At 53.1% G+C, this 19,402-nt stretch overlaps 7 protein-coding genes across 10 annotated transcripts; 3 read left to right on the top strand and 4 right to left on the bottom strand.

The window, feature by feature from the left end:
* Positions 1 to 240: 240 nt before the first annotated feature.
* H257_01846 (hypothetical protein) lies at positions 241 to 641 on the top strand (the record flags this gene model as incomplete). Its single annotated transcript, XM_009825256.1, has 2 exons — positions 241 to 380; positions 440 to 641. The coding sequence occupies 2 exons, from the start codon at positions 241 to 243 to the stop codon at positions 639 to 641; spliced, it is 342 nt and encodes a 113-aa protein (XP_009823558.1).
* Positions 642 to 929: 288 nt separating this feature from the next.
* Positions 930 to 2,012, top strand: H257_01845 (hypothetical protein; the record flags this gene model as incomplete). Its single annotated transcript, XM_009825255.1, has 4 exons — positions 930 to 1,237; positions 1,283 to 1,405; positions 1,462 to 1,714; positions 1,800 to 2,012. The coding sequence occupies 4 exons, from the start codon at positions 930 to 932 to the stop codon at positions 2,010 to 2,012; spliced, it is 897 nt and encodes a 298-aa protein (XP_009823557.1).
* Positions 2,013 to 2,070: 58 nt separating this feature from the next.
* H257_01844 (hypothetical protein) lies at positions 2,071 to 7,138 on the bottom strand (the record flags this gene model as incomplete). The annotated part of the gene is made up of 13 exons (XM_009825254.1): positions 6,827 to 7,138; positions 5,793 to 6,779; positions 5,650 to 5,743; positions 5,436 to 5,596; positions 5,149 to 5,388; positions 5,026 to 5,089; positions 4,841 to 4,972; positions 4,224 to 4,720; positions 3,642 to 4,169; positions 3,127 to 3,592; positions 2,815 to 3,012; positions 2,503 to 2,673; positions 2,071 to 2,418 (listed from the first exon to the last, which is right to left on the bottom strand). The coding sequence occupies exons 1-13, from the start codon at positions 7,123 to 7,125 to the stop codon at positions 2,071 to 2,073; spliced, it is 4,185 nt and encodes a 1,394-aa protein (XP_009823556.1). The 5' UTR covers positions 7,126 to 7,138.
* A 482-nt stretch (positions 7,139 to 7,620) lies between these two features.
* H257_01842 (NEK protein kinase) lies at positions 7,621 to 12,038 on the top strand. The gene is made up of 11 exons (XM_009825252.1): positions 7,621 to 7,969; positions 8,025 to 8,235; positions 8,286 to 8,402; positions 8,465 to 8,639; positions 8,726 to 8,887; positions 8,947 to 9,144; positions 9,197 to 9,238; positions 9,286 to 9,327; positions 9,374 to 9,701; positions 9,758 to 10,071; positions 10,119 to 12,038. The coding sequence occupies exons 1-11, from the start codon at positions 7,672 to 7,674 to the stop codon at positions 10,341 to 10,343; spliced, it is 2,112 nt and encodes a 703-aa protein (XP_009823554.1). The 5' UTR covers positions 7,621 to 7,671; the 3' UTR covers positions 10,344 to 12,038.
* Positions 10,290 to 12,026, bottom strand: H257_01843 (hypothetical protein; the record flags this gene model as incomplete). Its single annotated transcript, XM_009825253.1, has 1 exon — positions 10,290 to 12,026. One exon carries the CDS (start codon positions 12,024 to 12,026, stop codon positions 10,473 to 10,475), a length of 1,554 nt encoding a protein of 517 aa, XP_009823555.1. The 3' UTR covers positions 10,290 to 10,472.
* A 722-nt stretch (positions 12,039 to 12,760) lies between the features above and the next one.
* Positions 12,761 to 16,865, bottom strand: H257_01841 (AGC protein kinase). Of its 3 annotated transcripts, XM_009825249.1 has the most exons (10): positions 16,273 to 16,865; positions 16,077 to 16,207; positions 15,736 to 16,026; positions 15,315 to 15,402; positions 15,103 to 15,234; positions 14,549 to 15,048; positions 14,331 to 14,492; positions 13,675 to 13,881; positions 13,373 to 13,554; positions 12,761 to 13,310 (listed from the first exon to the last, which is right to left on the bottom strand). In XM_009825249.1, the coding sequence occupies exons 1-10, from the start codon at positions 16,838 to 16,840 to the stop codon at positions 12,893 to 12,895; spliced, it is 2,679 nt and encodes an 892-aa protein (XP_009823551.1). In that variant the 5' UTR covers positions 16,841 to 16,865; the 3' UTR covers positions 12,761 to 12,892. The 3 variants fall into 3 exon arrangements, with proteins under 3 accessions (XP_009823551.1, XP_009823553.1, XP_009823552.1); XM_009825251.1 differs by having other exon boundaries at positions 13,373 to 13,881; XM_009825250.1 differs by lacking the exons at positions 12,761 to 13,310; positions 13,373 to 13,554; positions 13,675 to 13,881 and having other exon boundaries at positions 14,163 to 14,492.
* Positions 16,866 to 17,580: 715 nt separating this feature from the next.
* Positions 17,581 to 19,311, bottom strand: H257_01840. Of its 2 annotated transcripts, XM_009825247.1 has the most exons (5): positions 18,905 to 19,311; positions 18,759 to 18,857; positions 18,402 to 18,699; positions 18,137 to 18,345; positions 17,581 to 18,092 (listed from the first exon to the last, which is right to left on the bottom strand). In XM_009825247.1, the coding sequence occupies exons 1-5, from the start codon at positions 19,292 to 19,294 to the stop codon at positions 17,922 to 17,924; spliced, it is 1,167 nt and encodes a 388-aa protein (XP_009823549.1). In that variant the 5' UTR covers positions 19,295 to 19,311; the 3' UTR covers positions 17,581 to 17,921. The 2 variants fall into 2 exon arrangements, with proteins under 2 accessions (XP_009823549.1, XP_009823550.1); XM_009825248.1 differs by having other exon boundaries at positions 18,137 to 18,699.
* Positions 19,312 to 19,402: the final 91 nt, after the last annotated feature.

Raw genomic sequence — 19,402 nt, 5'->3', positions numbered from 1 at the left:
AGTAGTGATAAGGAAACTATCAGTCGTCCATGAGAATTGTCGTTTTACACGTAATTCGTTGTTTGGTTCATATATTCTTCCTGTGCTAGTATACTACTACTATACCGCTGCTGCTTAGCAATTTCGCGATCTCCATCAAATGCTGGGGTATCGCACTTCCTTTCAATGGTCAGGGCACGATTTCAACTCAATGTCGCGACGAAAACCATTAAATCCTCCGAATCTTGGTCGTCATCGTCGATGCAGCCTTCGCCATGGCATGAGAAAGAAAACGAAGTGCTAACAGAGTCCGACAACGAAGCGATCAACGACTACAAGCAGCAGTGGGAAGCCACGCCACAGGCGCTTCTACTCGAGCTGGCCCCGTCCCTCCGATGCTCGTATCAGTGCTGGTGAACATCGACGACCGTCAACGAGTATGCGATTGCCCACCATGAAGATGCACAAGACAAACCAACGCAAGGGGACACGCCGACGCCGACGACGATGATCGAGGGCATGGGCTGAGTACTGAATTCGACGCCCAGGTCCCCGAAGAGTCCATGGACATGTGGGGCCCCAACCACCTCTTCACGTTCCCCGCGCATGGCCGATGCAGAACTGGCGCGGCTGCGAAGGGGGATGACTGTACTTCGTATTAATAGTAATTCGGACTGTTATCTACTGTACACTAATAAATGATTGCATTATTTAATAATGACGCGGTATGTGTTTTGAGGGGTAAAAGTTCGTGCTAACGTTATAATATTCATGGGAAAAGGTCAAGGATGCAACAGCCACCGCCCCACCCTCCACTTCCGCCAGGGCTGGCTCCGCCAGTCCATTCGTTTGGACGCCATACGCTGTACAACCCAGACGTAGTACCGCCATGCCGGTTCTTCCTCTCCGCGAAAGGCTGCATGAGAGGTACTGCGTGCGAATTCAACCACATGGGTCAACCACCGCCGAGTCGCGCCCCGTCGGCAACAAAGCCAAAGCAAGCTAAGGCCCCGTGTCGATTTCATGCAAAAGGAGAGTGCCGGAAAGGTGCCAGTTGTACATTTTCCCACGCTGGAGAGGGTCTAGCTGCGCTGCCCGACCTGGAAGCGCTTCGAATCTCCAAGCCGTCCAGAAATGCCAACTCGTCCGACACAAACTTGCTTGCTGCGTTGGACGCAGACAAGATATTAACCAGAGACCTCGTCGGTCCCTTCTTCTCTGTCGATGTCGAGTGCGTGGCCACGGGCACTGGATACGGGTACGTTGTCTGAACTTGACGTTGGGACGTCACCATGCCCTGTAGGGACCGCGACGTCGCTCGCATTGCAGTCGTGGACGAAAACGAAGTTACCGTGTTCGACTCGTACGTTAAGCCGGACAAGCCCATCGTAAGCTACCTCACGCAGCTCACTGGCATCACGGCAGAGTACGTCCACTAAACTGACGACACTTTGTGGTGGTCATAGCTGGCTGTGGCCGTAGGCACTTGACCGATGCGAATTCCCTCGCCGACGTGATCGCAGACTTGAAAAAAGTGCTTCCATCACAGTGTGTTCTCGTGGGCCAGTCTGTCGACAAGGACGCGCACTGGCTGGGGCTGCAACCAGCCGTCGACTTCCGCGTCCTCTTCAACGTCGCCGACCTCTTCCGCGTCCCTACCACCTCCAAGTCGTACAACTACCGGTACTTTTCACTGCGCCACGTGGCCAAGTACTTGCTGGAAGCCACCATTCAGGTTAGGCATTGCATGCACAACTACTCGTGGTGTGTAGGTAGTAAGTACTATAGGCCATCTCGCCTGATTCTTCCCATGTTTACAGGAAAGCGACCACGATCCCGTGGTCGACGCCGTGTACGCGATGAAGATCTTCAAACGCTTCCGGTACTTGCACGAATCATCGGGCCACCGCCAAGCGGTACTGCAGACGCTGCTGAAAACGCCGCGAACGCCGTCCTTTGCGGAGCGGTTTCCCGTCCTCGATGGCGTGCTTATGGCCCGACCGAAGGAAGAACGAGGTGCTTTGATGGACTAGACCCAGCTGGGTTCCACCAATCAGTTAAAACTCGATTAAGTATCGTTTATCATTTCGATTAAATATCGCTGTCGTCCGAGTCATCTGGGTCGCCCACGCCTTTGCTCTCTTCTGGTAGTTTGGTTTCCCCTGCATCTACCTCTGCAAGAGGTGGCTCGTCGTCTTCCGAGGCGGACGACGACTGGATCGACGGCAGCGGACCGTCTGAGTCGTCCAATTCGTTTGCAAACTCGTCCAAGTCGCCGCTCACGTCGCTGACGCTGCTATTGTCCCTCGGGCTATGCACTTCGTCGAGTGGCAGCCCCAAATACTGTTGTTTGAACTTGACAAAATCGAGGCCGTTAGGACCGTCCCATGGCCGCCGCGTTTGCTTTCGGATGGCTTTGATGCGGTGGTTGTCAATGATCTAACCAGCATAGCATGGAGAAAGGAAGGGCGTGAAATATCACAGCTCTGGCAACCAAGACAACACCAGGCAATAAAGACGCACCTTTTGCCGGACTTGGGCCCCGGCTTCCGCGAGCAGCTTGTCGACCACGTCCTTGGCATAATGGCGGTAGTCTTGGCGTATCTCGTGCTTGAGTTTGATCTGCAGCACGAGCATGTCGTCAACCTGACTCGTCATGCGACGAATGTCGTCTTGAATGTCTTCTTGCGCAAACTAGGAACCATCCCAAGGCATATATTACTCTTTCAGGATATTCGTCGAGATAGTTCGTGCTCTGGCATCTCATTAGATTCAACATTTGGTAGAGTGTATCGAATCACTCGAAATGGCAACACATAAACACACACACTGTACCAACGCTTGCTTTTCATCCTGGTCAACCCATCCGTCGCCGGCCACGGTCTTGTCTAGCGCATGCTTTTGTAGGGCCACTTGCAGATCCGCTTTCCTCAGCGCGATCTTTCGTTTGAGCTGTGGCACTTGCTTCTTGATGAGTTTCACACGTTGCCGACGCTGCCGTTTCATTGCTTTTGCTTCCTTCAAGAGGCGCGCCTACACCCCCCCCAATCATATGCAACACACAGTATGAACCAATGCTCCAGAGGCCAAGGTATCATCTATCTGCCCATATACTTACTGCATGTATTTGCTACACAAACACCCTACCTTGCCATCCCGAGACCTCAAGCAAAATGCTTCGATCTCGTTGCGCACTTGGCCTAGCGCTTGGGCCAAATGCTCGAGCTCCTTTTGTCGGCGCAGCGCTTCGTCCGGCGTAATCATGGTCTGGAGGATCACCCACCCCGAGCGGTAGCACGGCTCGTGGCGCTTGTTCTCTCGCAGAAGCTGTTCGCATCCGCATCGGAACGGCACCTTGTCCGTGGCGAGTCCCACGGGGCCGTACATGCCCTTGTAGTTGTTGAGCGCGTCCTCCACCGCCTCCCGACTGTGGGGGAAGGCCTCCTCTTTGAAGCCCCGCTCCACACGCTTCTTGATGACGCTCAGAATGCCCGGGACGTCCTCCCAGTCGAGGTACACCGCGTTCGGGTCGAGCATGTACACTAACTCCTCCTCTGCTTGATACCCCCACGGCCGCGTCAAATCGTAGCGGAACTCGACCTTGTCCAGCCATCTAACAATATCTTGAGGTAAACGAGCAAGGAATTAAGTGGACGCCGCACCTTTTCCGTTGAATGAGCTGGCACAGCTTGAGCACGTCGTCCAGCACGGCATGTCGGGCAGCTTGGGCGCGCTTGAATTGCAAGTCCACGAGGGCTTGCACAAGGTCCACCCCTCGCACGTCCGGATGTTCGTAGAACGGGCCGTTGATGTACCGATCGACGGTCTTGTCGAATTCCACCAAGTCCGACGGAAGCAGAAACAAGATACCCGAGACGAGCAAGTCCCGGGCGTGGGGCGTGAAGTGGTCGTCGTGGAATCCGTACTGGGCAGCCGACAGCAACCGCTTGAACTCGACCACGCGTGCGGTTCGTTTCTGGAGGTACTCGTGGATGGCCCCCACGCCCTGGGCTAAAATGGCTGGCGGCGGCGACCGCAGCGGGTTGCCTTCGAATTCCGCCACCTGAAGTGTGCGCAGGTTGCCAAACTCGACGGGCAATTCCGCAAGTTTATTTGCTTGCATCCAGATGCGCTGAATGCTCTGAAACTGCGTCGCAGCGACCGGGTAAACTGTAAATCGATTGCCAGACCTGCAGGTTTGTTAGCTGGGTGTACATATGTCGTCAAGACGATATAGGTCATACAAGGCCAAGTCGAGGAGATTCGAACGACCAATCGACGCGGGCAAGTCCGACAGCAAGTTCAAATTCGCGCGAAAGTCCACAAGACTGGTCAAGGTCGTAAAGTCGAACGAGGTCAAGGAGTCGATGCTGTTGTTGGACACGTCTAGCACTTGGAGGGAGGTCACTAAAGCGAGGGAGTCAGGTAGGGCTGTGAGGTGGTTGTGTGGCACGAGGCACTGCTCGAGGTGCGTTAGGGCCTCCATATGACGTGGCAGGCTGTCAAGAGAGTTGCACCCCATCCGCAGCACGCGCAGTTTGGTGCAGAGCACCAACGTGGACGGCAATGTCGTGAGCTGGTTGTTTTCGCAGTCCAATTCTTCCCATGAACATGACGGCGCGATGCAGTCTGCGGGAAACTCGATGAGCAAGTTCTTGCGCAACGTGAGCAACCGCAGCGACGTCAAGCGAGCAATCTCAGGTGGCACTCGACCCAGCGCGTGCCCCGTGAGTCGCAACTCCTGTCGTTTCAAAGTGAAGGAGGAAGTGAATGGTTATAGTCTTGGGCGATGAATGCAGCCAGCATGGCGATGATCACATGCATGCATGTACACGTTAGAAGAAGGTGATATTTATTTTACCGTCAAGTTGATCAAGTCAAACAGTTGAAAGGGCAGCTCTGTCAGGTTTCGCCAGTGAAAATCCAACACATGGGTGGTCGTGGCGTCGTGAACGAGCTGCAGAAACTCCTTGTGGACGTGGATGTCGGTCGACTACAATGATTTCACCGGTGTCATCACACTTCCAAGGGCAAATTCATACGTACCACACACTCTTGGGCAATGCCTGACGTGACTTGGAGGGGCAGCGGAGGCAGACCCTTGGCGTCTCTACACCCATATCCATGTGAAGCCATAACACGGTTGAACGGGAAGAGATTGTGCTTTACATGTGGATTTGGTTTTTGATGTCCCAAAGGATGGCGGGGAGGCCGTTCTTTTGACTCGACGCCGACGGCACTTTCAACTTGACGTTGCCGACCAAGTTCAACGACGTCAAGTGTGTCAATTGGAGCATCGACGGCGGCACGGACACGAGCGAGTTGCCGCTCACGTCCAAATGTGTGAGCGTTGTAAGCTGTCCAATGTCCGGGGGTAGGGTCGCCAGGCGATTCAGTTTCATGTCCAGTCTATATCATTTTGTTGAGTAAACACAAATGTGATATATTTATTTCACTCTTTGAGCTTTGGGATGCGACAAAAATGAGGCGGCAAACTCGTAAGGAAGTTGGATCCCACGCGCAACACGGTCAAGTTTTTCAAGGTGCAGATCGTGTCTGGCAAAGTCGTCAGTTGGTTGTGCTCCATTTCGAGCACTTGCAGTTGAAACATTTGCCCCTACGCATCCAACAACAAACGTCAGCCAGCATTTTCCCATGGCGATTTCGGACCATGGACGATGGCAGCTCTTGAATGTTGTTGCTCGACAGGTTGAGTCGTTCCAAGTGTACAAAACATTCGTATCGATCCAGTTCCTTTGGTATCCTAGGATCAAGTAGCCACGGTTGAAGTTCTATGGGTAAAAAAGTACTACCAGTCAAAGATTTCGCCATTCGCGTGGTTGAGGTACTGGGTGGGCAGGCCTTTCTTGACTTCCCACCCACCCGGAAAGTCCTTGACACTAGATTGAGGGGGGGCAGGGGTGATGGCGTTGGGCATTCGCAGCTTGGGGATGGTTGGGGTAGCGGACGGAATCGGTCCCAACACCACAGGGCGGACCCGCGTGATGGCCTGGGTCACGTTGTTGAAGTATATGGGCTGGTTAGTAGCGGGGTCAAGGTTTTGGATCCAATCTTGCGCTCGACGCCCTGGCTTTCCCAGGTCGTCGTCATCGTCGTCGTTTAGGTTGTTGGCTGTGGCGTGGCTATGCCGCGATTTGAACGACGGAAGCGGCAAGAGGGCCGCGGAAATCAGCGAATTCCTCGCGCACGTGAAGGTGCGTAGGTACTTGAGTTCGTACAGGGCATTGGGCAATATCACGAGCTGGTTGTGAGACAGGTCGACCGAAGTCAGGCGAGTCAAGCGATGCATGTACGAGACGACGGTCAGGCGGTTGCGCGCCACGGAGAGGTTAGTGAGGGTGGTGGGCAGGATGTCCGGAAGCGCATCCAGTTGATTGCAGTCCAGGACGAGCGACGTCAGTTGGGACCACCGCGAGATCTCGGGCGCCAAGGCCATGATGCTATTTTCACTCGCGTTCAACACGTGGCAGCCTGGAAACCCATCGCAAAATTGCCGCGACAAGGCGCGGAATTCGTTCCGACTGATGTTGACTTCAGTGATGAACCGAGCCATCTGGAGCATGAACGTCGACGACAGCGACTCGGGAAGCATGTCGATCCCCAAAGCTTTGATGTCGAGTTTGCCGCTGCCGTAGCTGTGGTGGATGGCGCGTTGAATGGTCTCTGCTGGGGTCAGGATGTCGTTGGCCAGTCCTTTCATGCGCGCTTCGCCCTGCGTCCGCCGTCGCTCCATGATGACGGAGACGTCATTGAGGGTTGGGGCTCCAGTGGTGGCCATTCTAACAACCTCGTTAGAATGTGAAGCTATGGGAGGCAATGGTCGTGCCGGGTCTCGAGGAAGGTGGTTTTGAACTTATCCGCTTGCTGGTCCCGTACGTAACGCTCTTGGTTGGACAGAGCTTTGGATTTGTGCTGGGTGATGATTTCCTTGATGGTTTGCCGAGTCTTGAGGTAGCTTTGATTCGCGTCGTACTCCTTGTGGATGTTGACGATGGGCGCCGGCTTCGGGCGCTTGATGGACGACTCGCCGGGGAGCTTGTACAGGAGTCCATCTCCCTGAAGACTCTCCTGACGAAACACATTTGCGTGTGTGGTCAGGTCGTCGTCTGGCCTTGCTTTGATCATCCGTTCAACGTATCTTGAAAAGGCACAATCAAGTCGGAATGTAGGTTTCAATAGCCAATGATAAATGCCGAATTTGCATGAAAGTTGTACTACGTAGTACTACTACCGGTACTGTATACGTAGTGGTAGGTAGGTAGGTGTACACACTAACTGCAAAGTCGAAGTCGAACGAGTTTCGTCCATCGCCGCTTTTGTGCACAGCACATTGGACGTGGTACATGTGCACATTAAGGGCACTGCCTGTGTACTACGTGCGAGTGAAAAATGAGGGCCAATATGGGACCACAGGTTACTCTATTAAGTGGCTACTACAACATAGAAGCTGGAGTTGCTTGAGTTTGCCCCATAGGGAAATGCAAGCTTGAATGCAAGAAGTCCATCGATAGTTGGAGGTGGTATCATCACGCGTCAACAATGTAGCAGAATGGTCGCTCACTTACTGGAGTATGAAGCTCGGGGCGGAACGTTTCGTGTGGAGCTTATAGCAGTTACGCATCGGAGGTGTTTACCATCACACATCCAATCGTCGAGGCCACGCTTGTCATCATGGACAAATACAAGAAACTGGAGCGAATTGGCAAAGGTAGCTTTGGTTCGGCTTACTTGGCGGAAAAGCGAGGGGAGCCGGGGAAGCAGTACGTGATCAAGGAGATCCAGATTGACCCTCGGGATCAAAAGGCGGCGGTGAGAGAAGCCCGCCTCCTCGCGGCGTTGGACCACCCAAACATCATTTCTTGCAAGGAGCACTTCATGCTCGCTCCAGGCCAGAAGGTGCTGTGCATCGTCACTGAATATGCCGACGGTGGCGACTTGCGCAAGCTTCTCAAGACATACCACGAGACCGGTACCCTATCCACCACATCACGTCCTCATATCTGACGGTGTTTGTATTGTCGTAGGTCGGCGGCTAAGCGAAGACCTCGTGCTCGACTTGCTCGTGCAGACGTGCCTCGCCTTGAAACACATCCACGACCGCAAAATCCTCCACCGCGACGTCAAGCCAGAAAACATCTTCCTCATGCAATCGAACGTCGTCAAGTTGGGCGACTTTGGAGTCGCCAAGGTCCTCAGCAACACGTTAGCCTGCGCCGATACCCAAACGGGCACTCCGTAAGAAAAACGTCCGCTGCCGAAACGGATGGTCACGGTGTGAGTTGTAGGTACTACACGTCGCCCGAGATCTGCCATGGCCTCCGCTACAACCACAAGACGGACGTGTGGAGCCTTGGCTGCGTGTTGTACGAAATGATCACTCAAACGCATGCATTCGATGGCCGGTAGGGCCAAGATCGTCACGCAATATCCACACTAATTGGGATGTCACTATTTGTTGTCGTAGGAACCAAAAGCAATTGTTTCAAAACATCGCGTACGGGGCGTTCGACACGACGCGACTGGACCATTGCACCATGCGGCTCAAGCAATTGGTGATTGCGATGCTGGCCAAGACGCCTCGTGATCGTCCGAGCATCAACGGCATCCTCAAGACCCCCCTCGTTCGCGATCGCATCCAAGTACGTTCAGATCCTATACCTTGGACGAACCATCCAATATCCCAAGCCAGCAATAAACACATTGCACACTTGTGTGTGTTTTGTAGACGTTTCTATCCGCCCAGGAAATGCAAGACGAACTGGGCCATACCGTGCTCCATGGTCAGCATTTGTTTCGAAAGCCACCGTCCAAGGCGGCCACGAGCCCCCGTGCGATGAAACATCCTCCTCCGCCCCCGATTGCCATCGTTCGACCGATCGTCGTGCGAGTAGGACTGTCTTTTACGATATGTTTGGAAGGAGTGGGGCGAAGATGACAGTGGCGTAGGAGCGTCAACCCCCCGTGGTCCGCGGGTATGCAGCCCCCACGGCCGCGATGAAGCAGCGCGGTGATGCCATGGCGGCCAAGAAAGAGCGAGTGCAGGCGCTTGTGGCCAAACAGCGCGAACTGGCAGAAATGCGGCTGGTCCAAGAAAAGAAGGCCCGGCTGGCACGGAAGCAGGCCGAGGTGGACAAGCGCAAGGAGGTTCGTCTATTTGGCAACGTGCCATGATCGTTCAATCTTCATGGGGGATTAGGGGGTTATACCGGTCCAAGGACGACAGCGATCGCCTCCTAAGGTATAAACACATACGAAAATGATGAGGAAGGATTTAGCGTCATGTAGTCGCCACCAGAGGCAGCGGCGGTCTTGCAGGCAAAGCTGGAGGTAAGCAATGTTGGAAGTTGTCCAAGTCCTTGAATGCTTGGTGCAGGCCAAACGACGCCAAATGCTGGAGCAACAAGCCGTGCGGGACCTTCCTGTGGTGCCTCTCAAGGAAGGACGCGAACGACGTGTAGACGATCGCGACGCTGGCCGATTGAAGATGGCGGAAGATATCAAGGAGAAGAAGAAATTCCTCAAGGACATCCAACCAAGCGACAACGACCCGATCATTCTCGTCCAAGCACTCAAGCGGCGCAATGACGACGAGGATGCCAGCGCCACGTCACAGCTCCCCCCTGCGCCAGAATTGGCTCATACAATGGTACCCAAAGTCGAAGCTATCTTTGCACCGGATACAATCAACTTCAACAGCACCGGTTTGTATACGCATTTGAACGATCACCACGAACTTTATTTATTTGGGCTCACGTAGTGGGGTCGCCCACGCATGCTGCAGGCAGTTTTCAGGAGCTGTCGTTTGCACAATGCCTCAAGGAAGCTGCGGCTCCAGTCCAGTCGCCGGCGGTGGAACCCCCTCCTCCAGCTGCTGTGTCCCCCCACGACATAGTGATCGACACCGATGTCATCACCGACGCAGGTCGAGACGTGCCTCTTGCCAAGCGTAGCCTCGAATACGAGCGGATGTTGCTTCAAATGAAGAGCGTCATGGAGGACAACTTGGCCGAAGAGCCTAATGACGACGAGGAAGAAGGGCGAGACGACAATGCTGCCGATTTAACTGCGGAGGTAGTACGAGCATAACCTAGCAAAATTCATGTAGACGTTGAGCGTAGAGCGGAGATGACACGCGATTGAGCAAGCTGGCGGTGCTGCAGCTTCCTGCATTTCAGGCAGCGTTGAAGGCGCGGTGGGACAGTAGCCACCCCCTCCAGCCAGAAGAAACGCGGGAGGCCGCGGGAACGAGTCTGTTATCGGCAGGGCACATGGAGGACGTAACGTGGCTGTGTGCGTACATGCACGCTATCGTCCATGGCGGCGCTGCAGCGGATGGTGTGTAGCAGATCAGATGACAACGACACACCCTCGACTCTATATTCACATTTACACGACTACAAAATTGGGCACTAACTACTTACTACACACTGGACAATGGATATGAGGAACTACTACTACTACTACTACTACTACTACTCGGAATGGCGCTTCGACCACCCCGTGTATTTGTACGGACTCGAGTTCCCACCCGCGGACTTGACTTCCATGTGCACCAACTGCTCCAAGCTGGCCGGGGGCGCCGTCAGGTCTGAGTATCGGTACTCTTCCTCGACGATCCGCTCCGACGGCACCTGGCTCGAGATGGTGCGGCTGCGACGGCGCAGCGGCGGCGGCAATAGCTTGATCCGCTCCTCGTAGTCTTCCGAGATGACCTGCATCTTGCGTGCGCCTTCGAGGTTGAGCGGGGTGTTCGAGTCGAAGGCGCTGAGGTGGCCGAGCTTGAGGGATTTGTAGATGGAGCGCAGGTGGAAGTAGTACTTGGCGTACGATGCCGCGGACACGCGCACGTTATACTCGACACAATCCAGGTACAGCAGTTCCAGAGCGTTGATCCGGCGGAGGGGGAAGTTTCCATGGAAGATCTTGGAGAAGTCAGCGTTGCACATGCTCAGGTCGTCCCACACCTTGGACGCCATCACCATCGAGCAAAACACAATCGATTGCCAGTTGGTCGGGGTCAGTTGCAGGCCCTTGCCTGTGGCGGCTTGCAGCAGACGCTCCACGTAGATCAGGCCCATGATGATACATTCGCTTTCCATTTGCGCGGTGCGGTAGATCTGCGTCATGAACGCCACGATGGCGTCGACAGACGGAACATCGAACGACATGGACGACGACGGCGCTTGAAACCCGAGGAAGCGCGGATCCATGGGGAGTGGCGCGGCGGTCGATTCAAGGATGTGACCATGTAACACCGTGGCGACACAGAAAAACGTAGTGGTCTGGTCGGGTTTGTTCATCGTGCCCATGCGCACGAAGATGGAGTTGGTACTGTTCGACCGCATGCGCTGCGGTTGCGGCGGCACAGTAAATTCGTCCGACGACTGATGGAGGTTGGTGGGAAGCATGCCTAAATCAGACTGTCTTGACGCGTAGTAGGCAGTGTGCGGTGACACGATTTCTTCGGCGATTGGCGACGGAATGTCTTTGCGCATGGACGCAGTCGCCGAAGACGTGCGCGGAGTCGCGATGCCATTCAGCATGGCGTCAAACATGTCCTCCTTGGCCGACAGCGTGCGGAACAAGCGTGGGGGGCCGCCGGTTTTCGGCGGCCGGCCGCTGTCCCTGTTGGTCTTCACAGCCTGCTTGGGGACAACTTTGTCATGGCAAGGCGACGACGAGGACGAGCGGTGGTTGGACTCGTCCACGGCGGTGGGGGAACGCATCATCTTGCTTTTGATGTTATGTTCCATCATGCGAAAGAACTGCGACGCCGCGTCCTTTTCCTTTTGGATCAGCGCCGCGGGTTTCTTCCATGTGGTCTCGCGGGTGACGGGATGGTAGTAGTACGGTCGGTTGGAGCGGGGGTCATGTGCTACCTTCCATTCAGCATCATCGGCAGGCACCTGGTGGGTGTTCATCGTCACTAGGGAAGCAGGCGTCACGGCGGCGACTTGCTGGACGGACGTGCACGACGATGGGAGAATGGTATACTGGGATTGGGCCTCGTTCTCATTGGTGTGCATCCTGATGACGACAGGTGCGATATTGCCAGTGCCAGTGAATCTGGTTGGCAGCTTCTGATTGGCTGAAATGGTTCCATTCGAATTTTAGCCAATCCAGTGCCGTGCAATCCCTACAAAGTGCCAGTCCCGTCCCATCCATGAAGTCACCACCGCCAAGAAAGTACATGCATTCACATTGTCAGAGGCCGAGCGAGGATAAATGTACGGGTACCAGATTGACTTTTTGAAGCCAGTGTCATTCAAACTGCACCGATTACACATTGCACTGATGAGGGCTTTGTTCGTGGAAGAAGCTTCGGGGCACCAGATACACAATCGCAGGCGGCAACATTGAAACGTTCAATAGAATTCCGGTCATTGTCGACGAAGACTCGAGTATGTACCGGTAGCTCGAAAAGCAATATGTTATGCCTGTGCTTGTCGTGTGAAAAGGGATGGTGCGTCGTACTAGTATACGTATAGCATGCATGCAACCAGCAAATGGTGACATTTCATTGCTGTCAGCTCACAGTCAACCCTGCAATGTGAGGAATGTGAATAATTATTGGACATTTGAGTTTCAACACCTTGTGCCAAGCACGTTCTACACATGTATTGTGACATGAGTGATGTCGATCATCATCTTCTGTGAAGAGGCACCACGCACCCATATGCACGCAGGACACAAGATATCCTTAGTCGGCAAGGATCAGAAAGAAGAATGGGCAAGGGTCCGTTCATGGGCTACTGTAGTTAGTTACACTCCAAAGATGGCAATCATATTCTAGAGGGTCAACTGGTCGGGTTCCAATATTTCATCAGATTTCACAGGTGAGCTTCTAGCCCAAAACCGGTCGACTGCATATTCCACTCATGGGATTACTGTACTACAACTCGATGCTATTTGGTTTTTTGTGCACGGGATGGTGGTCGACTTCTTCAAACGATTCGTCATCATCATCATCGTCGTCGTCGTCATCGTCGTCAAAATCTCCGAAATGAGCTGGCGGCGGGTCGTTCCCCAGAGGCGTCGATGGGTCGTCCTCACCTCCAACCGTCACGTCCTGGGGCGTTTGCGGTCCGTCGTCGTCGCCGTCCTCTCCCTCTTCTTCCTCCTCGATCACATCCTCATATTGAGCACTTGCGCTGTCGTGGACTTCCTTGGCTTCCGCGGCCAACTCGCCACCCGCGTACGAAAACCGATCAAAATGCTTGGCCCGCGACGCGCTCGGGGAGTTGGGCATGTTGACCGGCGAGTCGGGCATCAATTCTTCGCGCGCTTCTCGTGTCTTGGCGATCGCTCGGCTGTGCAACATATGATCGATCATATTCTATCTCGATTCCCACATCTTATATACAACAATTACCTCAAGCAGCTTTCGGGGGTTACGTCTTCCTGGCGATGCGGCGGCCGGGGCACGTCGACGGTTTGCGCCAAAAGACCAGCCCAGTCGACGTCGTTGAAGAAATCGTGCGATTTGATTTCCTCGGCACCCGTCGGACCCGACCCAAGGCGGGCGTTCGGGTCCTTGTTCAACAATCTCGTCACCTACACATGGACGTCCAATGTGAATCATATGTAGTCGCCAAGTGGGAAGGTCGTCGGCATCGGTGAACAATACATGGTCGTCAAATGTTAATAAGCAAGTGTAACATCAGGTTTGTTTACCAAGTCCTTGGCCTCGGGCGTGAAGCGTTCGGAGAAGACAGCTTCGTCGGAAAGGATCTTCTCGAACAAGACCGCCGGGTTCTGATGGCGGAACGGCGAGTCTCCCTGCACCATTTCGTACATGAGGATGCCAAACGCCCACCAGTCCACGGCCGTGCCGTACGGTTGCTTCATGATGATTTCCGGCGCCAAATATTCGCACGTGCCCTAATATAACATCAATACCAACCCATGCGTTTGAATTTAAATGCATATATATATATATATATAGTCAAACATATAGGACAGTGTGTACATATAAAACATGGATGTATCAAGTTGAATAATAAATTAATATTTTCATACAGAGCCATACAATGAGAGAAGAGTATATATTGTATTGTCAAGTCGATTTGAAATTGGAGAGTTTGGGTGGTCAATCAAATGAGAAGCGCCGCCGAATCGGCAGAGAATCGATCGACCAATCAAAACCCAGAACATGAGTCAAGTAGCCAATCAAACCCACTCTTCGACATCTTCAACATAAAATTAGTGTGTGACTTAAATTAGTGTGACACTGAGCGAATTTTACATACAAAAGTCAAGAATCGATCGATGATAGATTTGGCGAATCAGCACAAAAGTGAGCCAAATTTTGGGTAAAAGAAACACAATACCACAAACGAAGACGCGCGGCCGGTCTCCTTGTCCACTTCTTCCTTGGACAGCCCAAAGTCGGTGCATGCGACGTTGCCGTCGGCGGTCAGCACGATGTTCTCAAGCTTCAAGTCTCGGTACAGAATGTTGGACGCATGCAAGTGGGCAATCGCGAGCAAAATCTGCAGTCAATGTATGAGTACCATCATTCCCATCATAACGCCATCACAAAGCGCACCTCGGCCAGGTAAAACCGAGCGCGCTTGATGCTAAAGCGGCCGCGGCGGCGCAGCACCTGGCGAAGGGACCCGCCGCTGTAGTAGTCCATGACCATGTACAGCTTGTCGTTGTTTTGGAAGGCGAAGCGCAGTTGGACAATGTACGGATGGTTGGCTTCTTGCAAGATTCGGCGCTCCGCCATGGTCTGCGTCACCAGGTCCTTGTTCATGACCCAATCCTTCTTGAGCACCTTCATCGCGTACAACTTGGAGCTATCCTTCTTCTGCACGAGCAGCACCGTCCCACATGCGCCCTTGCCGATCACACTCACGAGCTCAAAGTCGTTGACGCTCATCTTGCCGGGGATGCTGCTGTCGACAAACACAGAGTCCTTCTCGCCGAGGCGGACGGCGCGCGGGCGGGACCACGACACCAGGCTCGGCAGCACCCGACACGTCAGGCACAGCCGCACGCTGCCCTCGAGCTTGGTCGATTCCATCGAGCTGCACTTTTCACACACTACCGACGCCCAGTCAACCAAAACTCATTGTCGTCCTCCCATGTTGTTCGTACCAGGCATCTGGCAAGTTCGGCAATGGCGCCGCCACCGCCGCATGTTGAACGCTTGCTTGCACACGTAGCACCCCTTCTCCATACCCGTCGACACGTTGGACGTCCGGAAGCCAGCATACCGCGCGCGGAAAGCTATGCATGCATTCACCCATGATGGAAGCAGTGAGGCAAAAACGAATGACGAGAGTTTGGTGGCGGATATGAATGTATACCTGAAAACACCGAGTGCAGAACAGACTGCAGCACTTCGACGTCCGAACCATCGTACCCGGCGCTCAGCACCACACATCCTGCTTCATGCTGCCAAAGACGGTGAGTGACGTTCGTTGTTGGATTGTTTGTTAGTCGAAAGTATTGTACTATCTTTATTCTAAACTCGAGTGACATGGAGATTGAATCGACGCAACCAAATTAAATGCACAGAAGAATCGTCGGCAAAAGGATTGAGCCAATCAGATTGCTGGAAACCATCACCGACATCGAATTAGTGTGTGAGAATTCATTTAGTGTGATTAGATGATTAGAATCGCCACAGGACACCTTTTGACATAGAAAATTTAGTACACAGAATCGATCGATAGATTTAGCGATTCAGCACAAAAGTACGAAATTTGGGTAAAAGAAGTACAGTACCTCTTTGTGCTTGAGGCGCGAGAGTTGAGGCTCCATCGACGACGCGTAGTGAACAGCCCACTGCGCCATCGTCTTGCGCAGGAGATAAGTGTCGGCAGAGTCCACGCGGTGCGTCGACTGGATGAACGCGATGCCGCTGAGTAAGCGGCGCATCTCCGGCAAGTGCGCGCGCAATGTTTCGACGAGCAATCGGCCGCCTTCGCCGTAGCACACGATGAACGCGTGAGATGCCTGGGACGAGTCGATGTGGTCGCGCCAGCCCGTGATGAGGCGGGTCGTGGCCACTTGCAGCTGCGACATCGTTAGGGTCAACACACAAAAACGGGGGGGAGACACATTACCATGGACGCGCCGTCGGAGTCGTCGGGCATTTGAAAGATGTCGTCAAACACGACGATCCCAAACAGATCGTCTCGAGCGCGAAGCAAGTAGGGCAACATGGAGCCGAGACTGCCGTGGTGGATGCCGCCGCCTGGACATGTTCCCATGAGCCCCAAAGGAGAAAGATGGAAAGAGAGAGAAACGGCGTGGACGAACCTCCTGAGCCGGACCGAACGCACAGCTTGGAGCTCCAAATACCGGCGGGCGACCCGACGCTGTCGCCGATGAACACGACGACGCGGTCGGCTTGCGCGACATTTCGAGACAAGAACACACTGCACTCGATGGACGGGTCTTCGCAGGGACTGGTATCGCGGTAGATATCGAGCATCTCGATCATCTTGGCTTGGACGTTCTTCGTCGCCGACTCGAGAAGGCCCCCCGCCGGGAGGTACGGCTCTGGAGGTTCCGTGTACGAGGACGACCCGACCAACGTTGTGGGTTTCTCCACGCGGGTCATCGAACCAGAGTGTCGATCCGACGATGTACCTCGGGAGACTCGATTCTGAGGTGACAGGATCATCTCGTCGTCGTCATAATCGATCGAGTCAGAGCGTCCCGAAGTCCCTGGCGGACTGCCGTTCGAATGCTCTAACTGCGAGTTCGGGCCGCGATTGAAGAAGCTTGTGACGGACGTGACGGACTTCATACCAGCCAGCGCCACGCTCTTGCGCTTGACGGCATCGCGGATAGCGCCGATCTTGTCTGGCAACCCTGGCATCATGATTGACACACGAGGACTTTGGAAAGGCGAAACGTGGGAGAGCCGTCGACATTTTCTTGGTATTATAATAACGGAATGTTTGTATAACACTTCCACCCATTTTTATTTTATTGCATTTTCATTGACCATTGTAGCAGTCACTTCGATATTGAACATGACGATTGTTGGTCGTCTGAACGACCAACACATGCATGATATCATGGGTACGATGGGCACTTCGCGTGATACAGTGTACTACAGTACTGTATGTAGTGGGCGGCATCATACTCAACCAACCGAAGCAACGTCGGCGTTCACGTTCACATTATGTACAGTGCCCCTGGCTCTACGCCGTGTCGAGCTGTCTAATGGAAGAACCAGTCGCCACATACCGTACTTGCACATAAATGATAACCCAAAACTCAACATTCCCTGGCTAAAGTTACAGGAAGTGTACTATATGTAGTACTGTAACGTTACATCGACATTTTTACCTTTAGATTTCTTATTCATACGGGCTGTCTGGATGCCACCCACCCACTCATAAAATTATGCCATAATCCGGTTTGGCAAGTCTGCAAAAATTTCCCAAAGTCTCATATCCCATGAAAAAATGGAGAAAAGAAGAAATATTTACAAAGTTGCCAGTTCAATTATGGGAAAATTATTCGGGAACAGGAGATCATCTCATCCTCCCCTTAAAAATAATTTATACTACGTAGTAACAAATTGTATATTTATGTTTTATATAACCTTAAATACTGTATCATTATGTTATGTACTTTTTTTAAAACTTATTCTACGATTTGTATTATAATTTTAAAGTTATACTCCGGAGTATATACAAAAGAATTCAGGGTGAACACAAACCTCCATAAAAAAGTTGGACAAAATCCTTATAGGTCCATTATATTTATGCCATAAAACATCCGATTCTCAAGAAAATTGTGGCATAACGTTTTGAACTTTGGTGGCATCCAGACATACGAAATCTCGAAAGCCGTGATACAAAGTAAATAAAAATATCATTTAGGGCGGATGCCACATCAAATTGCCGTTTTTCGAAGAAAAGTTGGCAAAAAATCGAAATATTCCATTTTCCTCAATCGTCTGGGTAGTACGGGAACACTTTGTAGTTGGCCACGTCGGGCAGGAGGGTGCCGTGGGCGTCGTAGTGCGCCACAAAGTAGCAACTGTCGCAGTAGTACATGGGGTCATCGACCCCCATGGCGTCTCCAAACGTGACGAACTTTGCCATGTGTACCTGGCACACCTGACATTGCACATGAGCGAACGTGCTGTAACTTGCATCTTTACCAGGCACTTTTGGTGGTGCTGCCGCCTGGTCAGTCGCATGGGGTACTCGTCCGTACGTGGGTCGTCCATGGTGTGGAGCAGACGAATATTGCGGATGAACATGATGTGTTCGCACTGGCCAAGATGCAGAAACAGGTACGGCGTGTCCAGTTGGAGTGCCAATGCACTCAACGTCGCGCGTTCCATCGACATGGACGTCGTGTCGTACCCTGTAAACGCATAAGCGCGAGAAAGAGAAGGATTGATATGTAGGGTGGGTGGTGACCAGGGTAGTCAAGTTGAAGCGCTGGAAATTTCTGAAGCCACTGGCGGACGTCGTTCGAGTAGTCGACGTGGTGCGGCTGCCGCTTGTCGACAAAAAACTGGCCGGCCATGTACATCATCTTCGAGTGCAGCCCAAACTCTTTGAGGTACTCATAGTCGCGGCAGTAGATGGCATCTGCTAGTGCGGTCAACGGCGTCGACCCCAACACCAGCAGGAACTGACTCTTCTTGGACGCGAGTGACGGGTGCATCACTTCCAGGAGATACAGCGAGTCATGCAGTAGGTCTACAGGGGATTCCTATGGTTGCATGCAGTCGCTGTTGGCCAACCAGTATGCAGAGATCATTCACCTCGCACCTGCATGCCAGCGGCAGATTTGGCGGCAAACATCCACCCGGGAATCGGAGGGTGCTCAACCAGGGGCCCCTTTCGTGTGTGCGGATGCGCGTCGAGAAACTATGGAGGGACCGTGGGATCTCAAAGGACGCGAAGATGGTTCTTACTTGTTGGACCAATGGACAAGGGCGACGAGCAGCCAAGCATTCGTCCTCTGTGACCAGGTCACGGAAGATGCCCTGGATCTTCTGGTCGGTGACGTCCGTGGTGGGTTCGTCTTTCAGCACAAGGCGCGCGATCTTCTGGGTGGCTGCGCGCTGTTGCGTCACGCGAAGCACTTCCATGGTACTGATCGGCAACAACTCTTCCCACTTGGCTAGCGCTCCATCAATGGACTGTTGAATGGCATCCTTTACGCTAGGTAGTCGTATGTCGTCCACACTGATGTCAACATCACAGTCAGCATCGTCGTCTTCATCCGTGGTGAACTGAAGCGACGGAAACGCCGCATGCAGGTGTCTTGTCGCTTCATCTTCGCTTGGCGGCGACCATTCCATCAGATGGACCAACTGAAATGGGGGGTAGGGTCAAAAGTGAAATATATTAATACTTCGAACTAATTAAATGGGATAATACTGAAGAGAGTCGCTTTATGTTTTATTTTT

The sequence above is a fragment of the Aphanomyces astaci genome, assembly GCF_000520075.1.
Source record: "Aphanomyces astaci strain APO3 unplaced genomic scaffold supercont1.3, whole genome shotgun sequence".
In the NCBI taxonomy this organism is placed as follows: domain Eukaryota; phylum Oomycota; class Saprolegniomycetes; order Saprolegniales; family Verrucalvaceae; genus Aphanomyces; species Aphanomyces astaci.
This window is presented reverse-complemented; position numbering and strand designations above follow the sequence as displayed.